The following is a 21,008-nucleotide window of genomic DNA, read 5'->3' as shown; positions in this document are numbered from 1 at the left end:
GTGCATAGCACAACTAATGTCAAAGAGTGCTGGGTATGTGGCCTACTTCCTTATGTTATGCATAAGAATGATCTATTAATGTATATGCCTTTATCTTACTTAGGCAGCTGTAAGGCTTGGTTTCAGTTATTGTCCATGGTTTATATGCACTATCATGCAGATTTAATGAAAATGACGCAGGCCGACTATGAAGCAATTCTAGAGTATATTGTGGTGCATCAGGGATATCCCCCGGGAAAGATGGAAAGGAGGGTACGCTACACCCCGATGCTTGCATGAGCGTTTTTACAGTCCAAGAAAATGTTACCTGGTTAAGAAATTAAGTAGCAAACTTTCAAGGATTTAATATTGCTGAATACTTTAAATGTTTCCAAGAGAATAATATCAGCTGCTTGTGAATGCGAAAGCTAGTGGAGCAAAGATACCTGACTCATGGCGAGGAGCTGAAATTTTACCTATCTATAAAAGGGGGGATCAATCCAGTCCCAGTAATTATAGGCCAATTAATCTAATTGACTCTACACAAAAAATAATGGTCAGGTTACAGTTAAATAGAATACAGTCATGGATTGAAGAAAATAGCATACTATCACCCTTACAGGCAGGTTTTAGGGCACATGTAAGTACCATCAATCAGGTCTTTCGTTTTATTTTAATTTATTGGTGTGTTGTAATTTTAGCAGGGAGCACTATTTATGCCTCCTTTGTTGATTTAAAAACAGCATTCGACACAGTCTGACGTAACAAGCTCTGGGCAGATCTGAAAGACCTAGGCATGCCCTTGGAGCTCTTATCGCTTGTAGCCAAATAACAAGTCCTATTTTGCGCAGCTCCGATGGGGTGCACAGGGCAATACTACTCCCAGGTTTTTGATTTAAAAGGGGTACGTCAAGGGTATGTTCTGGCCACCACTTTATTTTCTTTGTTTATAAATTGGGTTGTAAAGTATTTCTTAGCACATCCTACTGGTGCTCCTTCTTTAGCTGGCTCAAAGGTCCCAATACTCATGTTTGCTGACGATACCCTAATTATATCAAAAACTCAATTGGGGTTGCAGCAAGGGCTTTGTCACTTTGAGGCCTTTTGGAGAGATCATGAATTGGCGGTGAACGTGGACAAAACCAAAATTTATGGTTCTGCACAAGCACAAGGCTGTCAAGGGCAGTGTTCTCGTGAATAGGGCCTCATTGGAACAAACAGACGTATTTACTTACCTGGGGATTACATCAGAAAGTTAGACTGGCAGCCCCAGATAGACCTATTGGCACTTAAGCACTCACAACTGGCAGAAGCACTACTAAACAAGCATAGGCTTTCTCAGACCAAGCCGATAGGGCCAGTCCTAAAGATTTACAACACAAAGGTCTTGGCTCCCACCCTCTATGGAGCTGAACTCTGGGGTTTTGAGAAAGTTTCACTACTTACTCTAGGCCATAACAAATGTGTGAGCAGTCTCACTGGCCTTTCTCAGAATACACCTCTTAAACCCCTTTACTCTGATTTGGGATGCAACATAGTGGTTGAGGTTGCAAGATTTTATTTAGACCTCTTGCTTTTTGGCGAAGATTGTGGTCAACTCTGGAGCTGTCACATTATGCAAACGCTCTCAAAGATGTTAGAGATGCCGATACTTCACATAAGATAATATGGTTTCAAAAGATAAAATGCTCCGTGGTGAATATGGGCATGACCCATTTATGGGAAGATCCGGTTGGTAACACATTTCCCATCCAAAAAGTTTTTAAAGAGGCCTATTGGACCATGATTAAAGAAAATAACATGCGATCCACCAGAAATCATATATATTGTCCAGTACCTTTTTGGAACATAAGCCATAGCCCATGTTTGAAAACTTTTGGGACTATATTACTAAGCCGGGCGACAGGAAACTTTAACCAGTTTCGAGTGGGCAGCTTACCAACTAAAGGCCATATGTAGGTAATCTCGATTTACCGATTCTTAAATACCGAATTTACCGATTCGGTATTTAAGAATCAGTAAATAGTATGTAGGTAAAAATTCTGTAAATTTTACCGATTCGGTAATATTCGGTATTACCGATTCGGTATTTACCGATTCGGTAATTCCCAATCTCTCCTATGGGCCTGGGAATGAATGGGAAGCCATTCACTATTACCGATTCGGTAAATACCGAATCGGTAATAGGGGGAGCATATTCAAGGGTGGCAGGGTGCCACATCGGCACCCTGGTGCACCCCTGAATCGTGCATTTGTGCACTTATGGCGCACATACATCCTTAAATCAAAAATGCACTCACTTCAGTTCTCCCTACATAGGACCTAAGGATTCAGTAATTTACTGATTCGGTATTTTAAGAATTTGGTAATTTACCGATTCCTTAAATTACCGATTCGGTAAATTACTGAATCCCTAAATCCAGCCACCTACATTACAAAAAGCTAAATACCAGTCGTAACGGGATAATTACCGATTTTCGGCCGTTACCGACCGGTATTTAGCTACCTACATATGGCCTTAAATCCTTTACTGCCAAATGGAAAAAGATTTCAGATAGTAAATGTGTATTTTGTCAGGACCAGGATGAAACGTTACCATATATCCTATTTGTATGCCCTGCCTACAACTCTCCACGGAGCAAATGGCTAAAAACAATTTGCTCTAACTTATGTAGTAGGTCATGTGCTACTGCTCTAAGACTATTGAAGACTAGTACCCAAGAGCCCATTGTGATAGCCCTAGCAACATTTTTAGGTTGGATATGAAGAATACGGTTACATTTTTTAAAAGTATCAGCTGCCATTGATTAGTTCTAACCCTCTGTATGATGCTCTAATATTTACCTGTTTTTTCTAATTCTGTATTGTGCTCTCTTTAAGTACGATGGATGAATGAAATGATAAGTAAATCACTCTTGGTGTAAGTACAGCATACCACGAAGATATAACTTTTATCAAGAATTATGTGTTTTTAATTGATGGTTTTGGCATGCTTTTATACATTTGTGTATTATCAACTATTACGATGTATTTTCTCTTACTATTTTATAAACTATGTTTTTACCTTAGACTATTTATTATGCTATTGTAAATATTCTGTGTGTCTTTTCTGATCATAATATTCGAAATAAAGACTAAATTGAATTCCACTGAGGATAAAACGATACCTGTTCCCATGATAAATATAACGGCTAGTTTCTGTGCTCAGGGAATAGGGAATGTTTCCATGTGGCGAGGCCAGTGTACTTACACTTACCAGCTGAATACGACTAGTAGCCCACCTTTAAGGACACCTCGGAATGTGTATTTTATCTGTAGAGAACAAGCGTATACTTGGCTCCCTAGGGGATGGCCGGGTCAGTGTTATCTTTCTTTTCCTCTGCCTCCTATTTATATTGCATCATCCACATACCGGAAAGATCTTAGGTTACATTGAAGGGATGTCTCCATACACCGAGCCAAAAGAGTGGTCAACGTAGATAATATTGATCAAACAGATACTTCACTACAGCAATTCACTGACATAATGAACTGTATTATGCCATTCTGGGGTCTCATGTTCAATAGCCGTAATATACTCCGCTTAGCTAGAGTAGTTGGAGGAGTCATTAATACTACTACCGGTATACTCAATAATATAACAGTTTAGCTCCAAGCTACGAGACTTGTTTCACTCCAAAATTGGATGGTTTTATATGTCATACTGGGTGATAGGGGTGGAGTATGTAGGGTCATCGGCAATAGCTGATGTGTGTACATCCCTGATAGTGCTCAGACTGTTTATTCTGCCATACAAAAGTTTCACAGATTGGCCGCAGAGATACACCAGGATAATGGATCATGGTCTTTCACAGGGTAGCTCTTGGAACTATTGTCTTCATGGGGTTGGAAGATATTTCTCGTATTGATAGCCGTTGCAGGGGTTATATTCACCTATTGTTTATGTATCAATTGTCTTCCAGCTTGCTGCAAGTACTGTGCAACGAAACTTATTTTCAACATGGTGAAATCAACACAAGAAAATAAGTATTCCTCTATGATGGTGCAAGAAATTCAGTCACTAATATTGATTGATGAGGGAACATTTGATTATTAAGACTGCTCCAATATTTGCATATTTTGTGCATCTGCTTTACAATGCATTTGTTAAATGGACGATTATGCTACTAGCCCCTCCCTTAGAATTGTAAAGACCCTGCCGGATAGCAATAAAGCTTATTTAGCATTCTGTGCTAAAAGGAGGGTCTGTTAGGTTTGAAATTCCCTTACCTTATATGCATTTGTATCTATTCTTTAAGTTAGCATTAAGTGGCTAAATAGACGCCATTTGTATTAGCATTATGAAACCCACTGAGTAATCCTTACAGCATGTAAGCTTTGTTGGCTTGCGTGCCTACTTAAGCAGAACTGTAAAATTGTATGTTATTCTTTCTCTGCTTCCCAAGGTTGAAGTTGGATCTGCTAATGAATAGATGCTGTTTTTCGAACATTTCTTTCTGTATGTGTAGTTCTGCTACCACGTTAGGAGACGTTGAAGCCCAACACATTTACCTTGGAGCACTGATAATACACCCATAGTGGGCGTGGCCGAGGTCTCGAGAAAGCTTTATCATGTATTAGTGCGCTTTGAGCAGGCAGTCCCGCTCAGCGTCCATCTTAGGGTGCAGGTCTGACTGGGTCTCGCTCTGCAGAGAACTACTAATAAAGTAAGTCTGTATTCTCTACTGACTGACCAACTCTTCATGGGAAGGCATTAAAGGTGGTTGTGGAAATAACCAGCGGGCCCTTAGAGGGCCACGTCCTTCAGGCTAAAGGCCAGACCATTCCCCCAACCGCTCCTTTGCATGGCCAAAGGCTATGCACACTTAGTTATATACACAAAAGGCTTAAGTACAGTGCTTAGGTGAAGGCCATGTCCTGCGCTCAAAGTCCACTGTGCAATGGCATAGGAAGTGAATTTCATCTCTATAAGGGGTTAGCCTGGAACTAGGCTGAAGGCATGGCCATCGGCCAAAAATGCACAGATAAAGGGTTTGGCGCAGGGTCTGGCAAAAGTCCAGGTTCTGTACCGAACCTCCAGTGCATGACTGAATGGTTTGCACAGTAGGTTATGTCCACAGGAGAATCAGCACACAGTCGAGCAAAACAAATTTTAACCCTCTGAGATATAATATATTTTAGTGACTACAGTTTTCTTGACATTCCCTCAAAAAGGCATCTTGAAAATCATTTTTGTGCTTTCCTCTTACATGGGTGTAGTTTTGCACATTTGGTACACTTTGGAATAACATATTAATTAAAGTTTACAGTTTGGTACATAGGGCAATAAAGAGAGAGGAATAACACAACATAATGAAATTGTAACAGTTTTGTGTTAGATATATTGCTGTATAATGGTGAAAGCAGCAAGGACAAACATTTGACAGGACTTCTCAGTCTCCATACAACAGTCTAATAAACGTTGCATGCTTTGTGAATTTGTAACTAAAGAACAAAGGGCATCTAAGCACAGGTATTTAAATACTTTGCATTTAAAGTTGGTATACATAAGTTTGCAATTCTGCCCCTTACACATAATGTTCCACATTTTTGTCATGTTTACTTTTTAATCGCCTTTGAACATTTTATTGGTTCTAACCTCTGGAGAGCTATTTGCCACATCCAAAATTTTTAATTAACACAATAGTCTAAATATACACATTAAGTGATGTCACTACTAACCAGCAATGAAGAAAGTAACAAAGTTGTCCAGCATAGTTTCCTGATCACATTTCTCTTCCAGTTCTACAAGTAGAATAAATATACTGGTTAAATAAGAAATGCCACTGAAGAATACACCTAAAGAAGCAAGCATTCTAAACATTGTAAATTGACAACAAATCACATTTTTCACCTTAGCCAGATCTGCACGTGTGCTTCTTTTGCTCCAATATAAGGTTTTCAGTCTTTGTATGTTGGTAACTCCATTTTGATTCCATTCCTTTGATAGTTTTGCAACCCTTTAGCTCAATTTTTTCTGTGGTGCTAAATTGGTTATGGCTCATAATTCCTTTATCACGCCTCACTTTCCATACCCATAATAGTCTTCTGGCGACCCACTGAATACTTGATCCTGAAGTTTCTGTAATCATAGACAGATTATCATTGTCTATCTTATCTGGGGTAATGGAGGCAGTGATCAATTTGACTCCAAATTTGGAATATCTTTTTACTTTTAGAAATGTGGGAAATGTTTGCATTAATAAGTATTTTTGTCAGCCAGTAGTTAATGACAAGGATAAGTGCATGGCCTAGGATTAGATTAAGCAATGTATGATAAAATCCCAGTTCTGCTTTTTCAACTCAATAGAGTTCAACTGAATAGATGGGCAAAAGACACGAAGAGGAGTTCCAAGAAGGCAGAATTCGGGACAAAGCCCTGGACTGGACCTCATCCCACCTCTCTTGCAGAACTCAGAGAGTCCGCCTCCCACCCTACCAAGCTGAAGCAACCAACTTAATCTGCAGTGTACCCCAGGGCTCATCCCTCAGCCCGACGCTGTTCAACATCTACATGGCCCCCCTCGCACAAGTGGCCCGCCAACACGACCTGAACATTATCTCCTACGCCGACGACACCCAGCTCATCCTCTCCCTTACCAAGGACCCGCACACCGCCAAAACAAACCTCCACGAGGGTATGAAGGCGGTCGCCGAGTGGATGAAGAACAGCCGCCTGAAGCTGAATTTGGAAAAGACGACCCTAACCCGTCTGCCTGGGACGAGTCCGGGTGGCTGAAAACACTGGGAACAGCACCGACACCCACAGACCACGCACGCAACTTGGGATTCATCCTGGACTCCTCCCTCTCCATGTCCAAGCAGGTCAACGCCATCTCCTCCTCCTGCTTCAACACCCTCCGCATGCTTCGCAGGATCTACAAGTGGATACCGGTCGAAACCAGGAGAACGGTGACCCAAGCCATTGTCAGCAGCCGGCTGGACTATGGCAACGCACTCTATGCTGCAAATCCAACTAAACACCTACAGCGACTACAGCGCATCCAGATCGCCTCGGCCCGACAATTCCTCAACCTCCCACGTCACAGCCACATCACCACCAACCTAAGAGACCTGCACTGGCTCCCTGTCAACAAGAGGATCACCTTCAAGCTCTTCACTCACGCACACAAAGCACTCCAAAACTCCAGACCAGCCTACCTGAAGCAGACTCAACTTCTACACCCCCGCCCGCCAGCTCCACTCTGCCAATCTCGCTCTCACCGCCGTCCCTCGAATCCAACGGACCACTTCCGGAGGCAGATCCTTCTCCTTCCTCGCTGCCAAGACCTGGAACACCCTCCCAACCCGACTACGGCAGACCCAGGACCTGCTCACCTTCAGGAGGCTCCTCAAGTCCTGGCTCTTCGAGCAATAGCAGCAGCACCCCCACTCCCCTCAGCGCCTTGAGACCCTCACGGGTGAGTAGTGCGCTTTATAAATACTGTGATTGATTGATTGATTGTAGGGATTAACTCTGCCAGGAACTCTTGAATGAGAATTTTACTCTTTTAACTTGGAAGATGCCCCTTGATACCATGTCTCCACAATCTTATGGAATGTCTCTCTAGTGAAACCACTGGGACAGTTGAGTTTGTTTCTGTGGGATGAGTGAGGGAAGGATTCAAGTATGGGTTACAGATTTTTCCACTGACGAAGCCCTCACTATATTTTATTTTTTCCCAAAGGCCTTTGTTGTCTTTCCTAACCTTAAAGCGAATCTTACTAGGCTTTATTTACATCATACATAGTAAAAAATGGAGTGAGTGCAGTAACTAGTGGCACGGTAAGGTTGAAATGACCTTACCACAGGTGCGCCAATTCCTGTGGTACTCCAATTCAGGCACCATTCTTCGGAACACAGTTGGAGCTAGACCAGCAAGTATCACTCACATGACTGTTCCTTCCACCTGCAGAGGAACACTGGAAGGATTAGGCCTACCTATTGTATGTATTCCTGTGTCCATGCATGTGTTTCAGAAATGGAATGCAGGTTTCCGAATTTAGCCTCCAGGGACAGTGAGATAGGAGTATTCTGCAGACTGTCTCCTTAAACTGTTAGAGATCTAGCTTGTAGAAGCTGTTTTGCAAAGAGAGGTGCTTTGAACTTAGAGGGGTTGGCTGGCCTGTGGAAAATTCTGAGTTGATTGAAAGTGCTGCAAAAACTCAGTATACAGGAACCTGAAATGTTCTACTGTGTAACCCCTGTTTTACATATAGGACTTTAATCCCTAAGTCTTGGAGAACAAGAGATTTCAGGAGATTCTGAAACAGAGGAACCCTCAGGCAACTGGGAGGAATATTCAGTTAACCTGTGGACTGAAAGAATTTTGCTGGATTCAGTTTCAGTTATATAAAACCTTTATCCAAAATATCTAGGTCACCAGAGCTCTGTTTTGGAGAGTTCATGAAGATTTAGAAAGGTACTATCATCTTTACCGCTTATAAGATCTGTAACTTTAATATCAGGTTGTAGCTCAAAAAAAAATTGAAGCCCCTTCATTGAAGAGCTGACATGGGCTGAACTAGCATCTTCATGTGCCTTGATAGGTCAGCCTCATTTGGCACCTACAACTGGTATCCAACCAGCCCAGAACCATCTTTGGATACAGCTTCTACTTTGAACTTGGTGGGTATTTCGAGAACTGTGTGTTTTCAAGTATGAAGGTAGAATCCTGCACTGGAACCAAAGGCTAGCTTATATATGACTGCCACTTGTGTGCTAGTCACAAGGAGTACCCATTTTGCAGGCAGAGAATGTTTTACTTTTTTGCTATATTTATATTCCTACAGACTTTGATATAAGATTTATACCAGGGCTTCTAATGGAGTTATCACCTATTATCTTTGCCCCAATATCCATTATCCATTTTACATATTTTTACTTTAGGTTTGTACTTCTCTTTTACTTAAAGTTGTAATGTACTCTATAAGTTCTTTATTTCTTTTTGTATTGTAGTATTGATTTGTTTTTTGAGCAAAACACATATATACACCTTCTCGAAGGGTTGTCTAATCATTCACATCAAGGTAGTAAGTGTGGGACACAGTTTCAAATGGTTTTCCTCTGAGGGACTTACTGTTTTGATAAGTGTGGGATCTCAGTCACAGTTCACGTTAAGACAGCCACCGCTCTCTCCTGCAGCCTAGCATTTCTGTCTACATAGTGTCTGTAGAAAGCTGGGGTTCTGATGCAGTACCCCTCTACTTTTTGCCAGATTTCTGTTGCACTTTTACTTGATTTGCCTTGAGTCACTGCCAATCAGGGTAGAGGGCACACGTTCTTTCCCAAATATGTACCTTTGTTCCCCCAATTGGCACTCCTCTAGCCACCTGTAGGTCCCTTGTAAAAGGTACCATGGGTACCAAGGTCACTGCGGCCAGGGAAGGCCTCTAAGGGCAGCAACACATATTGTGCCCTACTTAGAGGGCCTGTACCTTAACACATACAGTGCTATTGCAGCCTGCATATTTTGCTGCAGAGAAAAGTGAAGAGTCAACATGGCACACCATGCCTGCAACCCACTGCCTTTCATATAGGTAAGACACCCTCTATCTGGGTGCACTATGCTACTGGTGAGGGTACAGTTGCATGAGCACTGTACCCCTACAGTGTCTAAGTTCATTATTAGATATTCTAAGTGTAGACATTACGAACTCCACAGCACCATAATGGCTTTACTAAATTCTGAGACGTTTGGTAGCAAACTTCTCAGCATAATTAACCCAGAGTGGTACCAGTGTGGGATTTATTATACCATGCACTCAGAGGGAATCTTAGAGATGCACCCTGAAAAAAGACTAGCCTCTGGTGGGTTCTCGGACTGGTAAACACCAGCCTGCCACCACAAGACATGTTTCTGGACCTCTGGGGTGGGATCCTTCGCTCCCTGGGCCCAGAAACAAAGTCTTTCCTGGGCGGAGGTGGTCACACCTCCCCCAGGTCAAGAAGAGCCATCTGTGGCAGGGGAGCTTAAAAGGCCTTGCCATCTTTGTAACGAGACCCCCAGGATCTCCTGCTATCAGGAGCAGGCCCCATTCTTGTGTCACCCTTTTTTTTAGCAGGAGGACAGGCGGAAAAAATTAGAACAGCCAAGGTGTGCCCACCTCTGCCAACTCCACCCCTCAGGTCGAGTTGGCACTCTTCAGTAGAGTTAGCCCACTCTTCAGTGCCCACCATCTTGCAGATGGCAGGCACTCTCCAATCAGTGTTAGGGATTGTGCCCACTCTCCCACATGTGGTGAGCACACAAAGGGCCAGACAAGTCAACGCCGTCTCCTCATCATGCTTCAACACCCTGCGCATGCTCCGCAAGATCTTCAGATGGATCCCCACCGAAACCAGGAAGACCGTTACCCAGGCACTCGTCACCAGCCGACTGGACTATGGGAACACCCTCTACGCCGGAACCACAGCCAAACTTCAAAAAAGACTCCAACGCATCCAGAATGCCTCCGCACGACTCATCCTGGACATCCCCCGACACAGCCACATCACCGGACACCTGAGAGACCTGCACTGGCTCCCCGTCAGCAAGAGAATCACGTTCAGACTCCTCACCCACGCACACAAGGCTCTCCACGACCTGGGCCCCAAGTACCTCAACGGCCGCCTGACCTTCTACACGCCCACCCGCCAGCTACGATCGACCAGCCACGCCCTCGCCACCGTACCACGCATCCGCAGAGCCACCACCGGAGGAAGATCCTTCTCCTACCTGGCAGCCAAGACTTGGAACTCCCTCCCCATACACCTTCGGCTGACCCAAGACCTTCTCTCCTTCAGGAAGCAGCTCAAGACCTGGCTGTTCGAGCAGTAACGTACCCCTCTCCCCCAGCGCCTTGTGACCCTTCCGGGTGAATAGCGCGCTCTACAAATGTCGTGATTGATTGATTGATAGTCACCATAAGGTCAGTAGCCCATAGGCAACTGACCTCAAGACCCATAAAATGCCCCCTAAATACAGTATTTAGAGGGCAACCCTGAACCAAGAAGGCAGATTCCCGCAACCTACAAAACAGAAGGACAAAAGAAGACGCACAGCAGAGGAGGCTGCAGAGAAGAACTGACTTGGCCCCAGCCCTACCGGCCACTCTGCAGTTTCCAGAGATCCTGTGCCAAAAGTCTTCTTGTCCTGCAGCCAGAGTCAAGTGTGCTCCACTGGTCCAAGTGAGCCCCCCCAGCACTCCAGAGTCTGAGTTCACTGTGGGTTGACCCCTCCAAGACTCCTTGACATCGCCTGCAGCCTCTGCAAGGAGAAACCCCCAACCACGAGTGTCCTGGTAAGGTGAAATACGCCCTCAAAAGGCACCCCTACATCTGGCCGCCCTGCGCCCTGGAGAAGAGGACCTGAGGTGCACCGATGTCCCCGAGCCCTCCAACGTACCTGCCCAGCTGTTGGTTCCTCCCAAAAGTCTTCCTGGACCTAGCCTGCAGCCAAAATCCAAAACTGGCAACTCTCTTTGAAAATACCAGGGTACCTGATGCCAAATTAGCACTCTGCACCCGGCCGCCACTGTGGGTGCACTTTGTGTGCTAACTCGGATCCTGCTTTGCCCTGAGCTAAACCCTAAGAGCTTTGATCCCACATCCAAGTGGCGTGTCCATGAGCAGCCATCAACTGGAGGCCTCGTAACCCCCATTGGATAACATTGGGCCTCAGCACTCTGCACCCGGCCGCCCTGTTGCCACTGAGAATGCTCTTTGAGTGCATCCTTGACCCTGGGGAACCGTTGTTCTCGTCCCAGGAACTCACCCCTCAAGACTGTTTACTTACCTGCAAAACGATAACTCATTTTTCCTCTATAGGATTGTATTGACTGTTTTCCTCTGAATAACTTCCAAGCGTGGAGGGGGATTTGCATAAGATCCTAAGAAACTGTGTTTTGTGAAAAAACTGTTTTGCCTACCTTTTATTCAGGAAATGCCCCAGTGTGATATCCAGGCATATCACACTGAGTTAGAAAAGTAATCCGAAAAGTAATCCAAAAAATATTCATACAGTACCTGTAAAGTAACTTTAAAGTAATCTCAAATGTTTCTAAATAATTGACCTACCTGTATACAAAATAAGTACATGCAACTGTGATTCAACTGTAATGTTTTTGCAAAGTATTATTTCACTTACCTGCAACAGGCCTGGTTTGGTTCTAGAAATAAAATACAGCTCAATAATATTTTTATACAAAACAAATTGGTCAGAGTTCAGGCTTTGAGTGTGTCAAATCATGTCTTGCCTGTGTGTGTACAATAAATGCTTAACACTACCCTCTGATAAAGCCTTGCTGCTCGCCCACACTACCACAAATAGAGAGTAAAGTATCATCTACTTTAGCCTCTGCCTACCTTTGGGGACCCACTGAACTCTGTGCACACTATACCTTACTTTGAGATCTAAGTTCACTGTCCGTTCCAGTAATGCACAGAATAAATTAACTCTTAAAAAGCTCGATTTTACCCTCAGAGCTGTAAATGTCTCGTTCATATTTTGCTTTTCTTGGTACCACACTCAAGCTACACACTGCTTACATCCCTTTTTGGAGTTATGCAGAAGGCCCGCATAGATACTCTCACACATTGAATTAATGATACCATACCTACTGGCATGCCCAAGATGAGGGCTTAGCGGCTCATTCAGAGTTGGCCGAAGTGAAACAGAAAATACTCAAGTAGTAACTCCAGCTGGGGTTTCCATCACTCTCTTTAGTTGAAGTACACCTAAACTCATGTCTCCTTTATTTTGTAATTTAAATCTTCCAACTTTAACACTATAAACCAAAGATAATAACAATAAAAGTTTAGCTTGCCTTCACTTTTCAGAATCTGTGTTAGAATATCCAATGGTATCTCCTCGTCATTGGCGAGGGCCTTCTTCCTGCGCTCGATGCATTCTTTTCCTGTTCGGCGCAGCAGCCTTATGCTCTCCCGGACATCTTTTACCAGCTGACGGTTTCCAGGGTACCACTTTAGCAGGACATAAGAAAAGTTGATTCTATTTTGCTAGGATCAGAGGGCCACACAAACATATAGGTAACAGAGAAGAATGAAAGAATGGTGTCTCCACAAACCTGTACGAAGGGTTTGCGTTGTTCAAACATTCCTTTAATGGCCATGGTGATTGCTCGTGGAAATGGAGTCTTTTCATCTTGAAGTGAGTTTATTTCTAAACCAAATGCCGCCTAAGGATGATAAAATATGACTTATGAGAAGAAAATATTTTAAGGTATTGACAGATTGCCTTTTGTCTGAAGATCATTCACTGAATTGCCTATTTAAAGCTAATCACACTTCTTTTAGGTCCTACTATTATGCTGAGGTACTAGCCTTCAAAACATGTATTTTGCATTCCTTATACCCATTCCTTGAATGTAGGGCTGTTGGAAATGATAATTAGGGGTCATTTACCATGCCTACATAGGTGGTGCAAAATGTGCCATGCTAATGTCACTGTGGATGTTTGTACTTAAACAAAATAAACAAAACACTGTATTTCCTTCATGTGACTCAATGTTTAGAATTTCGAGCTGCCCTTGAGGTCCCCATTGGGGGCTCATTTGAAGTTTCAAGTCCAAGCAGAGCTCAGGGAGGCCAGATATATTCTCTCTAATGTCTCCCTGTCACACATGTCAATAATGGGTATTGGTTTGGCAGACCAAGGGTGAGGACCCCCGGACCGGAGGTCCATGTGCATAGCAATAATCCAGGGCTCCCCCGTCTAGGGAGAGAACACCTCTGTGCACAACCGAAAAGACCGAAGTCTCATTCCATACACAAAATTATATAGGAATCAAAGTTTAACCATCTCAAGGTTTTATTCGAAAATGTAGAATAATTGGACATTCCAGTCCGGAAAAGATTGCAGTCAAAAACATGTCTCTTTGTTAGTTATATTGCAACATAATAATCCTCAAACATCCCGATGCATTTCGGGCAGATGCCCTTCGTCAGGGGATTACTCTACGAGGCAAATCAGAAAATAACCAGAATCACTAAAACATCCTGTACACTATATCACAGAGCGATAACAATAACATGCGGTTAGCTGGACCAAAATGGAGAAAGTAAGCGTGAAAAAAGAAAAGTCAACACAAGTGCGTTATTTCCTGCATAACGAGTAAAAGAAACAGAGTGAAAAGGTAAAAACAGACCAACGTGTCACCCTAACCTTCTCATGTGAAATAAAAGAAGCTGTCACCCGGGGCGGGTGAGCGCAATACGTAAACAGAAGCTCTAACGCTAGTGAAATGTGACAACACGAAAACATGCTCGTGTGCAGGTGAACGGTCGAGTAAAACAACAGTGTGTGGAAGCACCACCCGGTGAAGGTATCACAAGGTCCCCGTAGGGTACTTACATGCGTGAAACTACGCTAAACTCCGCGGAGTTCCGACGGAGCAGTTCGACCAGTGCAACGCTGTACGTCACTGTTTTAAAACGACCAGAGTGTGTGGACATAAAGAAAGGACTAAAGATAAGGCCTGGAAAGGGTGAAAACAGTAAAAGAGGGAGAAATACAAACGCCGCCATGATGGAGTGTATAAATCCGAGAGGAATATAAGAAAAATAACGTGTCAAAGGAAATGTAAACAAAAAGTATAAATAGGTTCCAGACTTAATCAGACATGCATAGTAAACAGGACGGATAATCATAGATAACAAAGAAATTCAATGCGGTCATTAAGCCCATGGGGCACCATCGTGGACAGAAAACGGATCCAATAGTTCTCTCTTTTTAAGAGGGTGTTCTTGTTGTTATGGGTGATTTGAACTTGTTCCAAAATTTGAAATTTTAGTTGAGCAACAGTGTGCCTGTTCTCCATGAAGTGAGTGGCTACTGTAGATTTCAAGTTGTTCGTACGAATGTTGCTTTTATGTTCTAAGATCCTGACGCGGATCTTTCTTTCGTTGTGTCCGACATAACATTTACCGCAGGGACACTTCAATAAGTAGATGACATTACTGGTGTTACATGTCGCGTTCACCTTGAGTTTAATCTGATGTCCTTTCATCGGGTGGTTGATGATATTGCCAGGAATACAATTGTGACAGTTACTGCAGTTGTAAGAAGGCTTGAGTCCTTTGTAAACAGTCTGTGCATCATGTTTACTGGGTTTACACAAGATTTCTTTTAAGTTTCTGCCTCTGGTAAATGCAAAAACTGGTGGTTGGCTGAATAAACCTTTGAAATCAGGTTCCAAGGTTAAGATAGACAATGTTTACAGATAATGGATTGAAAACGATTAGATGTTTTGGAATATTTGGAAACGACCACCATACGGTCTGACTGTATCTTGGGTTTAGGTTGCAATAAAGCAGTCCTACATCATTTGTCACTCCTTTCAGCAGTTAGATCAAGTATGGGAGCAGGATATCCTCGTGATTTCAGACGGTCGAGAGTGTTCCTTATTTCTTGTTTGCATTCCTCTTCTTTGGAAACAATGCGTTTGACTCTAAGGATTTGGGCATAGGGTAAATTGTTCTTCAAACCAACGCGGTGAAAACTTCTGTAGTGGAGAGTGGAGTTTCTATCCGTGGGTTTGCGGTAGATGGTAGTGGACAGTGCATAGCCCATCTGGTCACAAAGTACCTGGGATGGAGTCCAACATGCCGGGGCGGGCTCGCCTGCCTGGCTGGGTGAAGAACATATTACCGGGCCCAGGGTAAGAGCTCTAGTTGACCTGGGTTGAAAGTCCCAGTCCTGGGCTCCATTCTCGAGGCTGCTGTGTCTCCAAGCAACTGGGACGGAGTCACTCAGGCCCCAGGAGGGAGCCCTTGCTTAGCTGGGTGAAGAAGCTCTCTCAGGGCCCCGGGTCAGAGCTCCAGCTAGCCAAAGCTGGAAGCTTCCGACCCTGCACTCCATTCTTCAGTCTACTGTGTTGCAAAATGCCCTGGAAGGAGTCCTGCAGGCTTTGGGCAGGTCTCATCTGCCTACCAGGATTAAGAAGTTTTGACTGGGCCCTAGGCCAAAGCTCTGGCAGGCCAGGAAGTGGATTTCTCGCCCCTTGGTTGCGTTCTCTAGCTCACCATGTTGCAAAGTGCCTGGGAGGGGGTCCTGCAGACCTGGGGAGGGTTTGGTGGGGTGAAGAAACATTGAATAGGCCCCAGCACTCCGCTTGGCCCTGGGATCAAACTGGTGGGGAAGCCCCCAGCCCTGGACTTCCTGTTTTGGCCCCTGTGTCACAAACTGCTCAAGAAGGACTCCCCTGCCTGCCTCATTTAAGAAGCTGAGACCAGGCCCCAGGTCAGAGCTTCGGCTGACTCATGGGGGGAAGCCCCTGGCCCTGGACTCTGAGCCCCGGCCTGCCATGTATCGAAGTGCCTGGAACATTTAAGATCGGCTGCCTTACTTTTAAATCTATATCTGGCTCCTGCCCCGTCTTTCTGAAATCTCTCATCAAGCCCTATTGCCCTTCACGGAACCTGAGATCTTCCCACCTTCACTTCCTGTCTATCCCCCCTATTAAACTCTGCAGATCTGGAGGCCGGCGATTTGCATTCCTGGCCCCAAAACTTTGGAATTCCTTTCCCCTCTCTCTCAAAACCTCTAATTCTCTCATTCTTTTCCGTAAACCCCTAAAAACATGGCTTTTCCCTCAATCCAGCTAAGTCCCCCTGGTCTTTCTGTTTCCAACCAGCGCCAGGAAACCCATGGTGTCAGCGCGCTTTACAAATTCCCCTTACATTACAATACAATACAATACAACATTGTCCTGCAGGCCTGGGGAAGTCTCCTCAATTGCCTAGGTTTAGAAGATCTGACCGGAACCCTAGGCCTGGGTAAGACGTATGACTTGCCCAGTGGTGGAAATCCCTGCCCTTGGCACCCGTACTCGACCCGAGTCGTATCACATGGAGGCCCGGTCGGGATCCTGCAGGCTGAGGAAGGCCTCTACTGCCTGCCTGGATTATGAGTCCCTGACTAGGCCCAGGGTCAGAGCCCCAGCAGGCTTGTGGGTGGAAACCCTTGGCCTTGGCATTCTCTAGCCCACCGTCTCTCAACGTGCCCAGTACGGGGTCCAGCAAGCCAAGGAAAGACTCATAGATACAGTGGGCCCAGGGGTGGAAGCCTCCACCTCTGAGCTACCTTTCCCCACCATGTCAACTGGGGCCAAGGAAGTGGTCCGCAGGGCCCGGAAGGCCTCCCTACCTGGCAGGTTTAAGAAGCTCTTACTGAGCCCCGGGTGAGAGCTCCAGCAGGCCTAGGGTGGAAGCTCCGGCCCTGGATATGTTCTCCATTTAGTGTGCATGGATTACAAGAAAAGCAGGTAGCCTTCCTCCGGATTAGCAGTGACAAGGTACTAAAGAACTGCTTGTAAGCCAGTCATTCTTCCCAAGTGATGCAAGTGCCCAGGCTGGAATGCTGCATGCCCCAGGAGCCCAGCCTCATGGCTGCCTTCCAGCCCTTTCTGAAGGACCTTTCCTCCTAGCCTTCCTTATGGTAGGGTAAGCAAGGATAAAAAGCAGAGATCTCCATGCAGGGCAGCACCATACTCTGTTCAATGGAGCAAACCTGGCCCTAAGGATGGACTGTTAGGCAGGCTTCGGTTGTTTCAAGCAAAGAGCTTCACTTTGCCTTGAAACATCCGACTTGAGGGTATGCCTTTCACAGAGGCCCTTCCCACCCAAGAGTATAGGCCAAGCAGCCTGGCACCTTGAACTCCCAGTGGTCTGACCAGAGCAGATGGGGTCGGTGGCACTAATCCTGAATGCCCCCTGGCATGTCGAGCCCTGTGTGTCAAGCCATTTCCCTTCTCCATCCAATGCATTTTTGCAGCAACTCAGAATGATGTCCCTAGGGTATGCCTGACGATATGGCTGCCTCTCCTGTGTCTCTATCAGGTTGTGCTTTGGCCTGTCTCTCCCTTTCATTGTTGCATAACAGGTGAAGCACGCTGGTGCCCCTGTGACTGCTCTGTCCACCCAGCCGTCTGCAGACAAGCAGGGACTTCCGTCAGCAGGGTCCCATGGGGTGCGAAGGTAAGCCCGCAATGGGCATACAGATCTTCCTGCTGAGCAGCATGTGAGGTTACTTGGTTGAGCCTGTGTTATGGCCGGATTTTCTGATTAGATGGGATCAGCCCCTAGGGGCCCCTCCAACCCAGCCAGAACGTAATCACATCCCTCCTCAGGACTATCCATCCAGGCACCTGGGTACCTACCTGAGGATGGGGAACTCGCAATATACAAGCTCATATTATTAAAAACACCACTAAATCTATAGGGATACTAAGAATACTCACTGATTACTAAGGATATCCATACCCTACACCACACTCATACATCAGTTAGTCTCGCGGCCACTCAGACCCAGACTGATCTACCCTAGGGCAGATATGACACACAATCCGGTGCGTCTACACATGGGCCTGCAGAGCCCAATTCTCTCCTTTCCAAACGGTTCGCAATCCGGCAAACCTCCACGCCAGTCTCCTCCCTGACGCCCTCACTTATTCAAGCCATAATCCTGTGGGTATACACGCTGGTCTCCTACCCAACGTTCTCACTAACGCGGCATATCAACGACGACCACATTCCTATGAACACCTATATATATATATATATTGGGAAGTCTCTTCACTAAGGGTCTGCTGCTACAATATTAGGAGTTAGCCAATTAATATAATGTACCTCTTATTCTTGGCATCATAGGTCCACTCACTCCCTATTTATGTGATCACCACTTACCTGATTGGGATTACTCATCCATTCATGTACCTAGTAAACACCTAGGAGATACATTTACCTAGATTGAACAAAAATATAAGACACATGCCAGTTTGCTACAAACTGGGGGTTATTTTATTAGAACAATATAAACATTTACACAGATCTGTAACTGACAAAGACTATAGGTAGAACACACCGCTGAAAGAGGAAAGATTAGACATACAATAGCTTAGGGAATAAGGACAAGATTAAGGGTAGAGTTCACCTGATTAGTGTGTAGTCTTGTTCTAGCTGTCATCTGGGTTCCTCTCTCGTCTGTGCCTTGGCTCATCTCAGACTCTCTCTCTCTCCTGCACTCTTGGGTACACCTCTGCGCTGATCACTTTGCACTGGACTCCTGCCGCTCTGATCACCGTTCATTCCACTAGCTTATTCACTCTGTCTCTGCACCAATGTCCAAATAACTCCATCTGCTCCCATAGGTTAGTCCACGATCTCTCCTCCGTCTCTTCTAAAAGGCATTACTTCAGACTCCAGCTATTCACACCTCCTCCTGATAAGTAACTGCTTCTGACTGCTTCCTTCAGTTCCAGCTCACTATTCAACTCAGCTCTCTATCCAGCTTGAACCCTCTCTCTCTGCCAACTCCACTCCACTGCTTTCCACTCCTCCACCTCAACACGACTGACTGGCTTCGCCACCTCCACTCGACTCCAACTCTACTCCACTCTCTGGCTCCGCCTCTGCACTTCACTGATATAGAATGCTGTTTCCTCATGGAAAGTTCCAGCCATCAGCCTGCCGCCCACCAGGTCTCTGCATCACCTCGCATCAAGGACACACACCCAGCCGGCCGGCCTTTTGTTGTGTCTTCCACACAGAGAATAATACAGCCTACCGATAAGGGCTGGCCCAGACCGGTTCTCTCCAAGTGAAAAACAGCCTTAACTATAAACTTTGCCTTTACCCTGAAAAGCCTCTCAGCTTCATCAAGATGGAGTCCCTCTAGCTTTAGGCCTGTAGGCCTGAAAGGGATGAAATGCCCCTTAGCTCTGTCAGAATACCTACATAAACCATACCAATGTGTCTAATATGTCAAAGCCAATAGGCAATAGACAGGTTAAAGTCAAGAATAAAGGATCTATCATCATATTAAGCAGCTATCCTCTTCTAGGTCTGGAAAAAAGGGCTTAAAAGGGCCAACACAGGCTAAGAATACCTATACTAGATGTGAGCAAGACTAAGGTCTATATCACTGCTAAATAGAGCCCAAAAACTCTGCCATTACAGCCTGCCAGTAGCATATCTTTATATAAAAGATCAAGCCATGCAGTTGTAGGTAAACATGGCCGGTACAGTGAAACTAAGAATGGATCATTAAGTCAGTTATAGTCCCTTTAGACGTTCCATCTGTTACTTGGATAACTCTGGTAATTCTAGAACTAACATATGCAAACGAGTACTGACCTCTTGGGATGGGTGCAGTTATCAGACCAAGAGCAATCTGGGCTCCTCCACCCACTTTTGTTACTCTAGATAACCTTGTGGAGATCACATCACCCTGTAAAGGTGATGACACATTCAGATGTCTGCCCTGTCAAATGTCTATGGTACTTTCTGTGCTTACCATGGCAACCTGAGATAACGAGGAATTTGGGTTACATTTTAGAAAAAAGCCTGAGAACCAGTACATGTAAGGAAGACTGCAGGCACGCAAATTACCCACTCCTAACTCGGAGATGGCGTGAGGAAGATTAACAATGTAAGACTCTTTGAGGCCCTGTAATTGGAATGAGTACACTTTATGTACTTTGACAAGGATCCATTGGAGGGCAAGTCTGGTGCTAGCAGCCAAGGTAATTAAAGTTGCTACAGTTAAAAAGCTCGTAGTTGGGTTTTGGGATTACGCTGACCTTCAGACATGTCCCAGCCCTTGCCTCTCAGTGCACCCTTGATGTTCTTGACTGAGTATTCTGGGTGTCTAAAGTGTTTACTTTGAAAAAGGTTTCTGCTCGACCAGTGCAGCTAGGAAAAATGAAGCAGGACTTAGATTCTATTTTGTTGGTTTTCAAAACGGGGGCCATGATTAAGAGAGCTGGCTAAGGCATTTGAATTGTGCCGCTAGAGGTGACATTTCTGGACCGGAGCAAGACAAACCAAAGCAAAAGCATTTGCCAAGAATGTTTTTATCGATCAAGAACCTGGCTTTCTCGGACAGGGCTACCCTCAAACCCCCTCCTACCCAGTTTTTATGTGACTCCCTGAATTCTTATTTTTTGAATAAAATTAGTAACATTAAATCTAATATCCCCCCTCCCTCCCC

At 45.0% G+C, this 21,008-nt stretch overlaps 1 protein-coding gene across 2 annotated transcripts in view; it reads right to left on the bottom strand.

Moving 5' to 3' along the window:
• Nucleotides 1–21,008, bottom strand: part of LOC147690171 (cholesterol 24-hydroxylase-like) — a 399,802-nt gene that overhangs the window by 215,279 nt on the left and 163,515 nt on the right. For both annotated transcript variants that reach the window (XM_086937764.1, XM_086937763.1), the window contains exons 8-10: nt 13,087–13,197; nt 12,826–12,982; nt 5,701–5,763 (exon numbers count right to left, since the gene is read on the bottom strand). In XM_086937764.1, coding sequence (XP_086793890.1) covers nt 5,701–5,763; nt 12,826–12,982; nt 13,087–13,197 — 331 coding nt within the window. The remainder of the gene's footprint in view (nt 1–5,700; nt 5,764–12,825; nt 12,983–13,086; nt 13,198–21,008) is intronic.

Source organism: Lissotriton vulgaris, chromosome 9 (genome assembly GCF_964263255.1).
Source record: "Lissotriton vulgaris chromosome 9, aLisVul1.2, whole genome shotgun sequence".
Lineage (NCBI taxonomy): Eukaryota > Metazoa > Chordata > Amphibia > Caudata > Salamandridae > Lissotriton > Lissotriton vulgaris.
The sequence above is the reverse complement of the archived record's forward strand: the minus strand, read 5'-3'. Positions and strand labels throughout refer to the sequence as shown.